We start from the raw sequence: 15,491 nt of genomic DNA, 5'->3' as shown, positions 1-15,491 counted from the left end.
TTTTCCTTTTAATCCCAGCTACACGTGGGGGACTTTGCATCTAGCAGCAAATAGCTAAGGGATGAAGAGGTTATCTTGTTCAGTATTTTACTATGTATTAATTTGGACTCCTGGGACCTGATCCTAGGAGTAGCTTAACTCCTTTTGACTGCAGTGGGAGTAAAGGTGCGTACCGTCTTACAAGAGGCAGTCTTCACCTTCCAGGATTGGGCCCTGTGACAGGGTGTACCAGGTCTTCGTGGCCCCCCTGCTGGAGACCCGCTGCACTGCTACACCCTGCCGCAGAAAACTGCTCCCAGAGAGGTAAAGAGCAGTGAGTATTAGACCTCCAGTGTTGTAATTGTAGGGGTCCTGACCCACAAAGGAGTTTGGAGGGGGCTCATAAGGTTATTGTCTTGGAGGTGCCCTACGGCTACTCTTTCTTCTGCACTGCTGCTGGTGGCCGTGCTGCTGGACAGCGGTGGCTGCTGGCCGGGATCCCAGCTCTGAAGGCAGAGCCGCCCGCCAGCAGCAGCGCAGGAGTAAGGATGGCCTGGTCTGGTGTTGCCACCCTCACGTCTGCGCTGCTGCCTGCAGAGCTGGGCCCTCAGTCAGCTGCCGCCTCTCTCTGGCCACCCACCTTTGAAGGCAGCGCAGAAGTAAGAGTGGCAGTACCACGACCCCCTTAAAATAACCCACTGCAACTCCCTTTTGTGTCAGGACCCCCAGTTTGAGAAACGCTGGTCTCCCCCCTGAAATCTGTACAGTATGTGGTAAAAGCACACAGAAGACTAGATTTCAGGGGGGAGACCAGAATTACCGTCCGTGTCGTGTTTTTTCATGGCTGTGAATTTGGTAGGGGCCTACCCATGGTCTAGTAAGATAAAAGACTAAATGTCTGTATGGAGCCAGCTTGGCTGCTAGTGAGAAGTAACATTACTGGTTATTAATACCAGATCCGGCTAATGACGTAATCCACCAAAACAGAGAACAGGCTACTCCATATAGCCACCATACTGTGGTGTGGAAGGAACAGCACATTGTTTTTATGTTAGTAGAGAAACAGGGACGAACATTTACCAGAATGTTTTACCAGTTAAACACACATACCTCTGCTAGCTTTAATCTAGCTAGCGCATGGTATGGCCACATCCTGAATACTGCGTGCAGATCTGGTTGCCCCTTTTAAAAAAAAAAAGATATATTGGACTTGGAAAAGGTTCAGAAAAGGGCAACGCGAATTATTAGGAGTATGGAATGGCTGTCATATGAGGAGAGATTAGTAAGATTGGGACTTTTCAGCTTGGAAAAGAATGAGTGAGGGGGGATATGATAGAGGTCTATAAAATCATGACTGGTGTGGAGAAAGTAAATAAGGAAGTGTTATTTACTCCTTCTCATAACCCACGAACTGGGGGGGGGGGTCACCAAATGAAATTAATAGGCAGCAGGTGTAAAACAAACAAAAGGAAGTATTTCTTCATGTAGCACACAGTCAACCTGTGGAACTCTTTGCCATAGGATGTTGTGAAGGCCAAGACTATAACAGGGTTCAAAAAATAACTAGATGAGTTCATGGAGGATAGGTCCATCAGTGGCTATTAGCCAAGGCAGGGATGGCATCCCTAGTCTCTGTTTGCCAGAAGCAGGGAATGGGTGATAGGGGGTGGATTACTTGATGGTTACCTGTTCTGTTCATTCCCTCTGGGGCACCTGGCATTAGCCACTGTCGGATACTGGGCTAGATGGATCTTTGGTCTGACTCAGTTTGGCCGTTCTAATGTTCTTAATACTAGCAGTGACAATGTGGCAGGCTGAGTTTCAGCATGAGTGAGTTTCCCCAGTGCATGCCTGCTGGGGACAGCAGGGACACACGTGGGCTGCTGGCACATGCTGGGGTCCACACAGCCGCATCTGCACTGTTATTGTTACCTGCATTAGCTAGATCAAAGTCAGCACGGATATGCCTATCTGCTCTACAGTTACACCTTGGTCTGCGGTGTAGACGTGCCTTCAGTCTCTCTGGGCCTCAATTCCCCAGCTGTAAAATGGGAATGCAGCCCTTCCCTACTTCACAAAAGTGTGTTGAGGATAAATGCCTTGAAGATTGAGAGGGACTCAGATAGTACAGTAATGGGATGGGGGGCATATTAGCACCTTGTAAAGCTGCACTGTATTCTGTTCCCTCTACTGCTCTCTTTAATTATTTAAAGAAAATTAATCCTGTTGTTTTCAGCTGTCCATGCGCTCCAGTCCTCGTTCTCTGCATCCAGTTGGGGCAGTAGATAGGATCACAGCTTTGAACTGTTCTATATAACTAGGCAAATGTCTCAATTTAAACCAATTTCACCTCTGGCTCACAAAGATCTGTTATCTCTCTGATTCACTTGCACGATGACACCAGAAGTGCTGAGCTGTGAAAATGGAGGGGTGGAAAACACTCCTGCAGAGCATGTGTGCTTGGTACCGTTACTGATCAGTCAGTCTTAGCTAGCGCTTGGCTTGGAAACCTCCAAGGAAAGGCTGGGCAGTGCCTGAATTGGGATTAGTGCAAGTGAGCGGGGACGGTGAGCTATGCCATACCATTACGATATTTATTGCTGGTATGCCATACTGGAAGGACACATTTTCAGAATGGCAGGGCTCCTCCGAGAACTGCGGCGGCAAAAGGAGCAGAATGCGGGGCCGCTCTGGCATGGCTGTACCACCCCCAGCCCTTCCACGCAGCAGCGTCTCCTGTCTGGGGTGTGTACAGCCCTGCCGGAGGACAGGGCTTGGGGCTGGAAGAGCTGCTGGCATGGGGCTGCCCAGTGGCCCCACATTCTGCTCCTTTCGCCACTGCAGTTCCCGGGAGAGCCCTGCAGTTCAGAAATCCATATCCGGCACAGCAGGAGGACAGAGTTCCCCCCCACCCGCCAGGTAATATGGGATGGGGAGAGCGTGGGGGGCCTGGGCTGGGGGCAGAGCGGGGAGGAGTCACTTGGGGAGGTCACCTGCCTCTCCTTTAGCTGGTGCTCCCCTTTGTGTCCCTCCCATGAGTTGCCTGTGTGTACTGGTAAGAGTTAAAATCTCCTTGCGCCACTGGATTGGTGACTCATGAGGTGGCCGTATTCTCTGGGTCAGTACTGAGCCAGTGTTCCAGCACAGCGTTGGCAGGGCTGCAAGTGCTGCCTTTCATTCTAAACATAAAACAAAGGGCCTGACCGCTTGTCATTAGAAATCCAAGTGTGCTGCCTTCAAGAGAATCATAGAATCACAGAATATCAGGGTTGGAAGGGACCTCAGGAGTCTAGTCCAACCCCCTGCTCAAAGCAGGACCAACCCCAACTAAATCATCCCAGCCAGGGCTTTCTCAAGCCTGACCTTAAAAACTTCTAAGGAAGGAGATTCCACCACCTCCCTAGGTAACACATTCCAGTGTTTCACCACCCTCCTAGTGAAAAATTTATTCCTAATTTCCAACCTAAATCTCCCCACTGCAACTTGAGACCATTACTCCTTGTCCTGTCCTCTTCTACCACTGAGAATAGTCTAGATCCATCCTCTTTGGGTAGTTGAAAGCAGCTATCAAATCCCCCCTCATTCTTCTCTTCTGTAGACTAAACAATCCCAGTTCCCTCAGCCTCTCCTCATAAGTCATGTGTTCCAGTCCCCTAATCATTTTTATTGCCCTCCGCTGTACTCTCTCCAATTTTTCCACATCCTTCTTGTAGTGTGGGGCCCAAAACTGGACACACTACTCCAGATGAGGCCTCACCAATGTCGAATAGAGGGGAACGATCACGTCCCTCGATCTGCTGGCAATGCCCCTACTTATACAGCCCAAAATGCCATTGGCCTTCTTGGCAACAAGGGCACACTATTGACTCATATCCAGCTTCGCATCCACTGTCACCCCTAGATCCTTTTCTGCAGAACTGCTGCCTAGCCATTCGGTCCCTAGTCTGTAGCGGTGTATGGGATTCTTCCGTGTTAAGTGCAGGACTCTGCACTTGTCCTTGTTGAACCTCATCAGATTTCTTTTGGCCCAATCCTCCAATTTGTCTAGGTCCCTCTGTATCCTATCCCTACCCTCCAGCATATCTACCTCTCCTCCCAGTTTAGTGTCGTCTGCAAACTTGCTGAGGGTGCAATCCACACCATCCTCCAGATCATTTATGAAGATATTGAACAAAACCGGCCCCAGGACCGACCCTTAGGGCACTACACTTGATACCGGCTGCCAACTAGACATGGAGCCATTGATCACTATCCGCTGAGCCCGACAATCTAGCCAGCTTTCTATCCACTGTATAGTCCATTCATCCAGCCCATACTTCTTTAACTTGCTGGCAAGAATACTGTGGGAGACCATGTCAAAAGCTTTGCTAAAGTCAAGGAACAACACATCCACTGCTTTCCCTTCATCCACAGAGCCAGTTATCTCGTCATAGAAGGCAATTAGATTAGTTAGGCATGACTTGCCCTTGGTGAATCCATGCTGACTGTTCCTGATCACTTTCCTCTCATCTAAGTGCTTCAGAATTGATTCCTTGAGGAATCAATCAATCAAGAGGGCGGGGTACTAAGCCTGGATCCCTGCCCAGATTCCATCCTGCCTGCCTACTATTCACCAGCTATTTGAGTTGGATAATAGTAATACCTCATTCTCCTAGCACTCTTCACCAGGTAGCTCTCGATGCATTTCACAAAGGAGGTCGTCAGTATCATTAGCCCCATATACAAATAGGGAAACTGAGGCACGGAGCAGCGAAGTGGCTAGCCCAGTATCACCCAGCAGGCCAGTTTCAGAGCTGGGAATAGAATCCAAGTCTCCTGAATCCCAGTCAGTGCTCGATCCACTGGGCCACGCCACATCTCATTCTATTTCACTTCTTGCTCTAAACTGCAGAGTAGCCCAGCTGTGCGCCATTAAGCAGCTGATGCATTCCTCCCCTAAGGCAGCGGCATTTCGGTAAATGATCTTTATATGTACAAATTGTGGAGCTGTTTGAGGGCCCTCTGAATACAGTGTGCCATTTGAATTATCAGTTACCGGCAGGACTGGAATTCCAACAGCCCCCATATGCCTCAGAAAAACTGTATGAGTATTTGTTTGTTCACGGTGTTAATTGCAAATCCCACACACATGCACAGGCTTTTGGTGATGCAGGAAACTGAGAAGCTTTCTCTAGGGAATTCTTTTAGCAGCTGGTTGTTTAGAGGACATCAGAGGAAAATGTGTGAGAGGAAGCTTGATCTTTGGGGTTCAGGTGCTGGCCAGGGACTAGGATCTGAACTCAGATCTCTGCTCTGCCACATTTCCTGGGTGACCTGGGGCAAGTTGATTCATCTCTCTGTGCCTCAGTTCCTCACGTGTGAAAGGGGGAAATAACCCTTCTGTCCTCCCGCCCATTTTGCAGCTTGGCTGTTCAGGTTATAAATTCTTGGTGGGCAGGGCTGGCTCTCTGCTAGGCCCTGATCTCAGCTGGGGACTCTTGGTGCTAATAGGGTACAAATCGGAGTAGTTAAGCATCAGGAAAGATAGGTCTCTATTTCCTGGGGCCGGTTTCGTAAATTCTTGTGTGTTATACTGTTTCACTGTGCTTTCTCTGTTTATTTAAATACAGGTTTTGATCCAAGCAGAAGATCGGGCACATCGAATTGGACAAACCAGTTCTGTTAATGTTCATTACCTGGTGGCTAAAGGCACAGCAGATGACTACTTATGGTAGGGAGTGGAAAGGACTCAGTCTAACTCTTCATCTATCTCTTTGGGACTTGGGATATGTTACTTAACCTCTCTGTGCTTGACTCCTTCTCTGTACCATGGGGGTGGCAGTAACGTGCTCTCAGGGTACTGGGAGGAGTGATATTTGTCTTGGGGTAAGGCTTTCTAGAAGGGCAAAGTCTTGTTAACAGTCTGGCCTCCTCACTGAGGGTGACAAACCAATAAAACAGACCTATTTATCAGGCAAAGAGTGGTTGTTGAGATGTTTGAGAGGAAGTTTGACTGCTTCTTGGTTGCAACACGGAGTATTACAGGTGCTGAGCGCTTCCCGAGAAGTGAAGTTAGCGGGGACTGAGGGTGTTCAGCAGAGATAAGGCCCATACGACTTTCTGGGTCCTGAGTTCTTGGGCACACAGAGGAAGCCTGCTCTGCTTCCTCTCATGTCGCTCATCAGCAAAGCCGTCTGACCAGCTCACGAAGGGACATTGACGTGCCCCAGTGGGAACTCAATCCATCCTTCTTTGGCTTGTGGGAAGGTTGGTGGAATGTGGGGCTATGGGAGTATAATGTGATGGGGAGGGACTCTAGGAAATCCTCTGTGTTTTGAGGGAAAGGGCCTGCAATTGATGAAGGAAAATGATTCACCAGATGGTACGTTGACTGTCCGAAATTATATCTTTCCATTACCTCATCTGAAAGCGCAAATGAGTTGAAGTGAACTTATACAGTTCCCAGAATATCATGATTGCAAATAATTATGGCCTTGCATCATGAGGAACTGGAAACTGACATGTCGCCCACATTTCAAGGAAAGCTAATGACAGTAATTTTCCTTTTTATTTGTGAAATGTGGTCCATGCAACCACTGGTGCTTGACTGAAAGGAAATATGCTTTTCAGAAGAGGACATACTTATCCTTTCATCCGCCCACCCACCCATGCCAACTCCAGGAGAGATGAGGGCATTTTATTAATGAAGGGTCATTAATTGCGCTAGATGATGTTCACTTCTTTATAGTTTCTTGTCATGTGCTGCAAATCCTAGGAATTGGAGGTGGGAATGGAACCTGTTGCTCCCAGTACCACCCTGTGGAACCACTTTCCCACCTTGATCTTTACACCTTCCAAATATTTGTAGACTGCAATCACATCCTCTTATTTGTCAGTTAATTACACTGCACACATTTAGCTCTCAACCTTTACATCCAGATCAGTCCATTTAGCCCCTCTAATCCTTTCTACTGCTTTTTTCTGAATGCCTCTATTTAATATCTCTGGTCCTGAGGTGCCCAAAACTTAACACAGCATTCTAGGTGTGTGCATACAAACAGAAGGCAACATAGTGAAATTGACTTTGGTTACTAGAACTGGCTCTGCAAGGATGGGGTCTATCCTAAGATGAAAGGGCTGGTGCATTTCAATACTCCGAAGACAATGCTTTTTCATTGGCCCATGGTAAATGACACCACAAAACCAATGATATACCTGAGATACATCAGTGATGTTTTCATCCTCTGGACAGATGACCTAAACTCCCTCATATATTTCCACCACAAGTTCAACAACCACCACCCATTGTGATGTTCCCCTGGTGTTATCTGGACCGGTGATCTGCTAGGTCACTCCAAATCATGACTCTGGGAGCCAGCCTTACGCGGCTCTGCTGTGAAAACCCCCACTCCCGGGCTGTTCATGCACAGCCTCTGGCACATAAGCTGCTCCCAGTAATGTGAGTGAGCACTTTTGGCCAGCTGCTGCTTGGATTGTGCAACCGAATGACAATAGCCAATATCTCCGGTCCCAGTCACAATCCTAGGAACCTGTTTTGCAGTGTCCAGTTATGCCCACTGCAAGCTTATATGAGTATGTCAATTTAACAAAGATATTGTTATGTACCAGGCTTATTATCCCAAGGGGAGTCTCTGACATGCTTCAAACCAAACGCGCTGGTTCAGGTAGGATAAACAAATTTTTTAACTACAAAAGATGGATTTTAAGTGATTATAAGTCAAACTACGACAAGTCAGATTTGGTCAAATGACATACAAGCAAAATGCATTCTAAACTGATCTTAACACTTACAGTGCCCTTACAAACTTAGATGCCTCTCACCACAGCTGTCTGGTTGCCCTTCAGCCAGGCTCTCCCCTTTGATCAGCGCTTCAGTCACTTGGTGGTGGTGTCTGTAGATGGAGGTGGAAGAGAGAGGAAGAGCATGGCAAACGTCTCTCCCTTTTGTCATGTTCTTTCTTCCCTTTTGGCTGTGCCCCCCCAATCCCGGGTCAGGTGAGCATTACCTCATCATAGTCCCAAACTGACCAAGGGAAGTGGGGTGATTCATTCATTCGAGAGTCCAACAGATCCTTTGTTACTGCCTAGGCCAGTGTCCTTTGTTCCTGTGAGGCTGGGCTGGGTTTGTCCCATACATGCCCTGATGAGGTATGAACTGCCCATCTGTTCCTGGAGAGTTTTGCCTGGGCTTGTTTTAAGCCATGAGGACACATTTTCAGCCTCATAACTATATACATGAAATTACAACCTATAAAATTACTAGAACATTACTGTAACAACAATTACTATAACATTACAATAACAACAATGCTCAGTGTATCATGAGCCTTCTGAAGACACCCGACATGACAAACTTTGCATTGGATACCACACAACCATATTATAAGGATGAACATGGGGGTGCAGGATGTTCCCCCGAGGCACAGAGCGTCACGCCCATCCATCAAACTGTCTCTAGAACATTTCCACATGAGCATCAATTTCCTGAACACCATGATCAGCTTCAACAATGGAACCCTACAAACAACTATATACAAGAAACCCACAGAACCAGTAACTACCCCCAGTATACCAAGAAATCTATGGCCAGGCAGTCAGATACCACAGAATTTGCTCCAAGGAGAAAGTCTGAGACACACACCTTTACACACTTAAAATCGCCTTTACTAAGCAAGGAAACTCCACCAGAAAAGTAGATCACATCATGGAACTGGCCACTCAAACACTCAGAGAGAACCTGCTTCAGTATTGGTGGAGGGGCGGGGGGAACCCTCCCAACTGCAAATCCCTAGTTGTCACCTACCACCCCACACTGGAACCCATACAAGGCATCATTAAACAATTACAACTCATCCTCAATGGGGACCACATGCTGAAAGAAATCTTTCCCGAACTCGCTATGCTGGCCTTCAGCCAATACCCTAATGTCACCAAACTCATCATCAGAAGCAAGCTCCCCACAGATCAGGACACGCCAACTCATAGCGGCAACAGCACCTGCCATAACAACAGATGCAAAACCTGCAGACATATCTCCACTGCTACAATGATTGACACCCCTGACACACACCTTTCAAGCTCCAGGGGTCCTACACATGCCTATCACAACATGTTGTGTACTTCATCCAGTGCACTAAATGACCCAATAGCAACTATGTGGGTGAAACCAGACAATCACTGTGCTCTTAAGTGAATTTGCACAGGAAAATGATAAAAGGCAAAAACGCCATATCACCCAGGGGCAAACACTTTTCTTCACAAAACGATCACTCCATATCAGACCTCTCAGTCCCCATCCTCAAAGGATGCACAACACCTTCAGAGGACAAGCCTGGGAGCTTAAATTGATAACTCTGCTATACACCAAAAATCACAGACTTAATAGACACTGGATTTATGTCTAATACAACAATCTGCAACCCACGAATTCTCCTTTGTCGTATTCCTGCAGAGGTGTTAACTGCCCACTTCACCTTGGAAATGGTCTCTTGCAACATGGGTTAACTCCCTTGTATTTAGCTGTGACACTTGGTACCTTTCCCAGACCAGACTAATGTAAGCTCGAAAGCTTGTCTCTTTCACCAGTAAAAGTTGGTCCGATGAAAGAGATTCCCTCACCCACCTTGCCTTTCATGGTAAATGATTGGTAAATGCCTTTCATGGTAAATGAGGCGGGTGGTGGGGACTCTCTCCTCCGGGGGACTGAGTCATCTATCTGCCGCCCTGACCGGGAAAACCGAGAAGTCTGCTGCTTGCCAGGGGCTAAGATTCGCGATGTGACGGAGAGACTGCCGAGACTCATCAAGCCCTCGGATCGCTACCCCTTCCTGCTTCTCCACGTGGGCACCAATGATACTGCCAAGAATGACCTTGAGCGGATCACTGCGGACTATGTGGCTCTAGGAAGAAGGATAAAGGAGTTTGAGGCGCAGGTGGTGTTCTCGTCCATCCTCCCCGTGGAAGGAAAAGGCCTAGGTAGGGAGCGTCGAATCGTGGAAGTCAACAAATGGCTACGCAGGTGGTGTCGGAGAGAAGGCTTTGGTTTCTTTGACCATGGGATGGTGTTCCATGAAGGAGGAGTGCTGGGCAGAGACGGGCTCCATCTTACGAAGAGAGGGAAGAGCATCTTTGCCAGCAGGCTGGCTAACCTAGTGAGGAGGGCTTTAAACTAGGTTCACCGGGGGAAGGAGACCAAAGCCCTGAGGTAAGTGGGAAAGCGGGATACCGGGAGGAAGCACAGGCAGGAATGTCTGTGAGGGGAGGGCTCCTGCCTCATACTGGGAATGAGGGGCGATCAACAGGTTATCTCAAGTGCTTATATACAAATGCACAAAGCCTTGGAAACAAGCAGGGAGAACTGGAGGTCCTGGTGATGTCAAGGAACTATGACGTGATCGGAATAACAGAGACTTGGTGGGATAACTCACATGACTGGAGTACTGTCATGGATGGTTATAAACTGTTCAGGAAGGACAGGCAGGGCAGAAAAGGTGGGGGAGTAGCACTGTATGTAAGGCAGCAGTATGACTGCTCAGAGCTCCGGTACGAAACTGCAGAAAAACCTGAGTGTCTCTGGATTAAGTTTAGAAGTGTGTGCAACAAGAGTGATGTAGTGGTGGGAGTCTGCTATAGACCACCGGACCAGGGGGATGAGGTAGATGAGGCTTTCTTCCGGCAGCTCGCGGAAGCTACTAGATCGCACGCCCTGGTTCTCATGGGTGACTTTAATTTTCCTGATATCTGCTGGGAGAGCAATACAGCGGTGCATAGACAATCCAGGAAGTTTTTTGGAAAGCGTAGGGGACAATTTCCTGGCGCAAGTGCTAGAGGAGCCAACTAGGGGGGGCGCTTTTCTTGACCTGCTGCTCACAAACCAGGTAGAATTAGTGGGGGAAGCAAAAGTGGATGGGAATCTGGGAGGCAGTGACCATGAGTTCGTTGAGTTCAGGATCCTGACGCAGGGAAGAAAGGTAAGCAGCAGGATACGGACCCTGGACTTCAGGAAAGCAGACTTCGACTTCCTCAGGGAACGGATGGCCAGGATCCCCTGGGGGACTAACTTGAAGGGGAAAGGAGTCCAGGAGAGCTGGCTGTATTTCGAGGAATCCCTGTTGAGGTTACAGGGACAAACCATCCCGATGAGTCGAAAGAATAGTAAATATGGCAGGCGACCAGCTTGGCTTAATGGTGAAATCCTAGCGGATCTTAAACATAAAAAAGAAGCTTACAAGAAGTGGAAGGTTGGACATATGACCAGGGAAGAGTATAAAAATATTGCTCGGGCATGTAGGAATGTTATCAGGAGGGCCAAATCGCACCTGGAGCTGCAGCTAGCCAGAGATGTTAAGAGTAACAAGAAGGGTTTCTTCAGGTATGTTGGCAACAAGAAGAAAGCCAAGGAATGTGTGGGCCCCTTACTGAATGAGGGAGGCAACCTAGTGACAGAGGATGTGGAAAAAGCTAATGTACTCAATGCTTTTTTTGCCTCTGTTTTCACTAACAAGGTCAGCTCCCAGACTGCTGCGCTGGGCATCACAAAATGGGGAAGAGATGGCCCGCCCTCTGTGGAGATAGAGGTGGTTAGGGACTATTTAGAAAAGCTGGACGTGCACAAGTCCATGGGGCCGGACGAGTTGCATCCGAGAGTGCTGAAGGAATTGGCGGCTGTGATTGCAGAGCCATTGGCCATTATCTTTGAAAACTCGTGGCGAACCGGGGAAGTCCTGGATGACTGGAAAAAGGCTAATGTAGTGCCAATCTTTAAAAAAGGGAAGAAGGAGGATCCTGGGAACTACAGGCCAGTCAGCCTCACTTCAGTCCCTGGAAAAATCATGGAGCAGGTCCTCAAAGAATCAATCCTGAAGCACTTGCATGAGAGGAAAGTGATCAGGAACAGCCAGCATGGATTCACCAAGGGAAGGTCATGCCTGACTAATCTAATCGCCTTTTATGATGAGATTACTGGTTCTGTGGATGAAGGGAAAGCAGTGGATGTATTGTTTCTTGACTTTAGCAAAGCTTTTGACACGGTCTCCCACAGTATTCTTGTCAGCAAGTTAAGGAAGTATGGGCTGGATGAATGCACTACAAGGTGGGTGGAAAGCTGGCTAGATTGTCGGGCTCAACGGGTAGTGATCAATGGCTCCATATCTAGTTGGCAGCCGGTATCAAGTGGAGTACCCCAAGGGTCGGTCCTGGGGCCAGTTTTGTTCAATATCTTCATAAATGATCTGGAGGATGGTGTGGATTGCACTCTCAGCAAATTTCCGGATGATACTAAACTGGGAGGAGTGGTAGATACGCTGGAGGGGAGGGATAGGATACAGAAAGACCTAGACAAATTGGAGGATTGGGCCAAAAGAAATCTGATGAGGTTCAATAAGGATAAGTGCAGGGTCCTGCACTTGGGACGGAAGAACCCAATGCACAGCTACAGACTAGGGACCGAATGGCTAGGCAGCAGTTCTGCGGAAAAGGACCTAGGGGTGACAGTGGACGAGAAGCTGGATATGAGTCAGCAGTGTGCCCTTGTTGCCAAGAAGGCCAACGGCATTTTGGGATGTATAAGTAGGGGCATAGCGAGCAGATCGAGGGACGTGATCGTTCCCCTCTATTCGACATTGGTGAGGCCTCATCTGGAGTACTGTGTCCAGTTTTGGGCCCCACACTTCAAGAAGGATGTGGATAAATTGGAGAGAGTCCAGCGAAGGGCAACAAAAATGATTAGGGGACTGGAACACATGAGTTATGAGGAGAGGCTGAGGGAGCTGGGATTGTTTAGCCTGCAGAAGAGAAGAATGAGGGGGGATTTGATAGCTGCTTTCAACTACCTGAAAGGGGGTTCCAAAGAGGATGGCTCTAGACTGTTTTCAATGGTAGCAGATGACAGAACGAGGAGTAATGGTCTCAAGTTGCAGTGGGGGAGGTTTAGATTGGATATTAGGAAAAACTTTTTCACTAAGAGGGTGGTGAAACACTGGAATGCGTTACCTAGGGAGGTGGTAGAATCTCCTTCCTTAGAGGTTTTTAAGGTCAGGCTTGACAAAGCCCTGGCTGGGATGATTTAACTGGGAATTGGTCCTGCTTTGAGCAGGGGGTTGGACTAGATGACCTTCTGGGGTCCCTTCCAACCCTGATATTCTATGATTCTATGATTCTGTGCTCCTCTGCCTGGAAAGGAGCCCTGGGGACATCTTAAATGCTACCGCTTTCCTTTCTAGCAATATTTGGTGCTTGTTATCTTCCCATAGGCCTATGATTCAAGAGAAGATCAAAGTGCTGGGTGAAGCCGGTCTTTCTGAAGCCAGTTTCTCTGAAACAGCTGAAGCCACTGATTACTTCTACAAGGTAAGTGCTGTGACTGTGAGACATCAGCCCGAGTCATTCCTGGGAGGAGTTAAGCTGACTTGGGCTTTGTATGTCTCTAGAGTGACGGGTTAACAGAAGAGAAGATCTGAGCTCGCACCAGTTCTGCTTTAAATGCCATAGGCTGGGTCATCCACCTTCCTCCCCGATCCATGCTGGAGTGGACCCTCCACGCAATGATCCCAATCTTGTTGTGTGGAAGGAGACTCTGGTGCCTCTGCAGGACCATTTCCTAACCCCCTTAGGCCCTGTGGAGGTTTCTCCATGTGGTAGGGACCCACATGGGAAAGAGGATGGGGTCAGGGCAGGCAGTGGGCAGCTGGTAATGCAAATACAGCTCCAGGATCTATTAATTTTTCTGCTGAGCCCCCATCCCCTGGGAGACCTAGGTAGCGTGGCCAGGGAGCTACCAGGGACCAGAACTGGCAGGGAGCACAGGACCTCCATGTGTGTATTTCATTGGCCTCTTGCAGCTCCCCCAGATCATAAGGATCCATGGGAGCAGCCCCCTTGCCTTCACTGTGAGGGAATCTCCATGAGGAAATTCTTCTAGAAGTTTCGCTGGGAAAAGCTCCCTCTAGTAGCTTTTCCTTGCTCCGCAAGGGGCCACAAAATTTTGCCAATCAACCCCTTCCTCTTTCTCCACCTCTGAGAAAACGGTGATGTGTGGCTTCATTGCAGAGGGCACAACGGCAGAGCTGAGTTCAGGCTGGCCATTCTCTCATGGGTACCTCACGTACTGGAATTCCATTCTCCATTGGTCAGGGGAGCCGTGAAGGAAATGGGAGCTGTGACCGAATTATAATCGCTGGCTGTTTGGCTTGTTTGTTAATATCCTGTGTGTGCAGAACCTCTCTGCTCTACCTCCACAGCGAGACCCGAAGCAGCAGACCATTTACAGCCTTTTCCAGAGGACCTTCTCTGAGCAGGGAGACAACCTCGACGAAGCTTTGCTCGTGGAGGCGGCTGACGCTTGCCAGCGGTCTGATTCCAGGAGTGCCTCTCAGGATGCAGGAGCAGACACCTGCTCAGCGAGTCCATGTAAGAAACAGCGTCTTGAAGATTATTTTCACAGACAGTAACTAGAAAGGAAGAGACACTTTTAAAAAAAAAAAAAAACCTCACAGAATCATTGTATTGTTTGAGTTTCCAAAAATAAAACACATGAATGGGTTTTGGAGAAGATTCCCTGCCTTACTTCTATAGCGTTTTCCCCCCAAAGGATGGAAGGAGAAGGCAAGGTGCTTATCTGGGTCACTGAAAGGAGGGTTGGGTGTCAGCAGATTCCGAGTTCTAATCCTGTTTTTGCCAATGACTCAGAAGTGGCCTTGGGCAAGGCATCTCCCTTCTGGGCCTCAGTTTGCACACCTGTTTTATTTTAAATAATGCTCACCTGTTTACATCACAGGAGTGTCACAAGGAGGAACTAGTGAATGGCTACAGACTGCCTTGAAGAGACAGAGCGCCATATAAATGCAAACTATTATCACCCCAAAGAACTTTACACACTGTATACGTAGTGTGACATGGTCAGGCCAGATGGCTACAGGAGAGTGATAGAAGGTAGATATACTAGCCTCAGATTAAGCAGATCCCTTTTCCCTGAGTAAGATAATGGGCTGTTCCAGAACAATCAGGAAGTTGCTGGAACCAATTAAGGCAGGCTAATTAGGACACCTGGAGCCTATTAAGAAGCTACCAGAATCAGTTAGGACTGGCAGGCTAATCAGGGCATGTGGTTTTAAAAAGGACCTCACTTCAGTTAGTGAGGTGTGTGCGAGGAGCTGGGAGCAAGAGGCGCGCAAGAAGCTGGAGGACTGAGAGGTACAAGCGTTATCAGACATCAGGAGGAACGTCCGGTGGTCAGGACAAAGAAGGTGTTGGGAGGAGGCCATGGGGAAGTAGCCCAGGGAGTTAAAGGAGACACTATAGACAGCTGCAATCCCCAAGGCCCTGGGCTGGAACCCAGAGTAGAGGGCGGGCCTGGGTTCCCCCCATCCCCCCAACTCCCTATTTGATATAAGAGGAGTTGATCTGGACCGTGGGTCCCACCAGAGGGGAAGGTCTCTGGCCTGTCCCTGACCCATTAGGTGGGCCAGCAGAAACTGTGGGGATTGTTCTCCTTTTCCCCATGCTGGCCAGTGATG

At 48.5% G+C, this 15,491-nt stretch overlaps 1 protein-coding gene across 5 annotated transcripts in view; it reads left to right on the top strand.

Annotated features, from left to right (window-relative positions):
• Window positions 1-14,529, top strand: part of SMARCAL1 (SNF2 related chromatin remodeling annealing helicase 1) — a 63,472-nt gene extending 48,943 nt beyond the window's left edge. For 4 of the 5 annotated variants that reach the window (XM_073305003.2, XM_073304999.2, XM_073305000.2 and 1 more), the window contains 3 exons: window positions 5,589-5,689; window positions 13,230-13,326; window positions 14,193-14,529. In XM_073305003.2, the coding sequence (XP_073161104.2) occupies window positions 5,589-5,689; window positions 13,230-13,326; window positions 14,193-14,426 (432 nt within the window). In that variant the 3' untranslated portion in view covers window positions 14,427-14,529. The remainder of the gene's footprint in view (window positions 1-5,588; window positions 5,690-13,229; window positions 13,327-14,192) is intronic. The other variant, XM_073305002.2, reaches the window with a different exon arrangement.
• Window positions 14,530-15,491: the final 962 nt, after the last annotated feature.

This window comes from Lepidochelys kempii, chromosome 11, assembly GCF_965140285.1.
Source record: "Lepidochelys kempii isolate rLepKem1 chromosome 11, rLepKem1.hap1, whole genome shotgun sequence".
NCBI classification, from domain to species: Eukaryota; Metazoa; Chordata; order Testudines; family Cheloniidae; genus Lepidochelys; species Lepidochelys kempii.
This window is presented reverse-complemented; position numbering and strand designations above follow the sequence as displayed.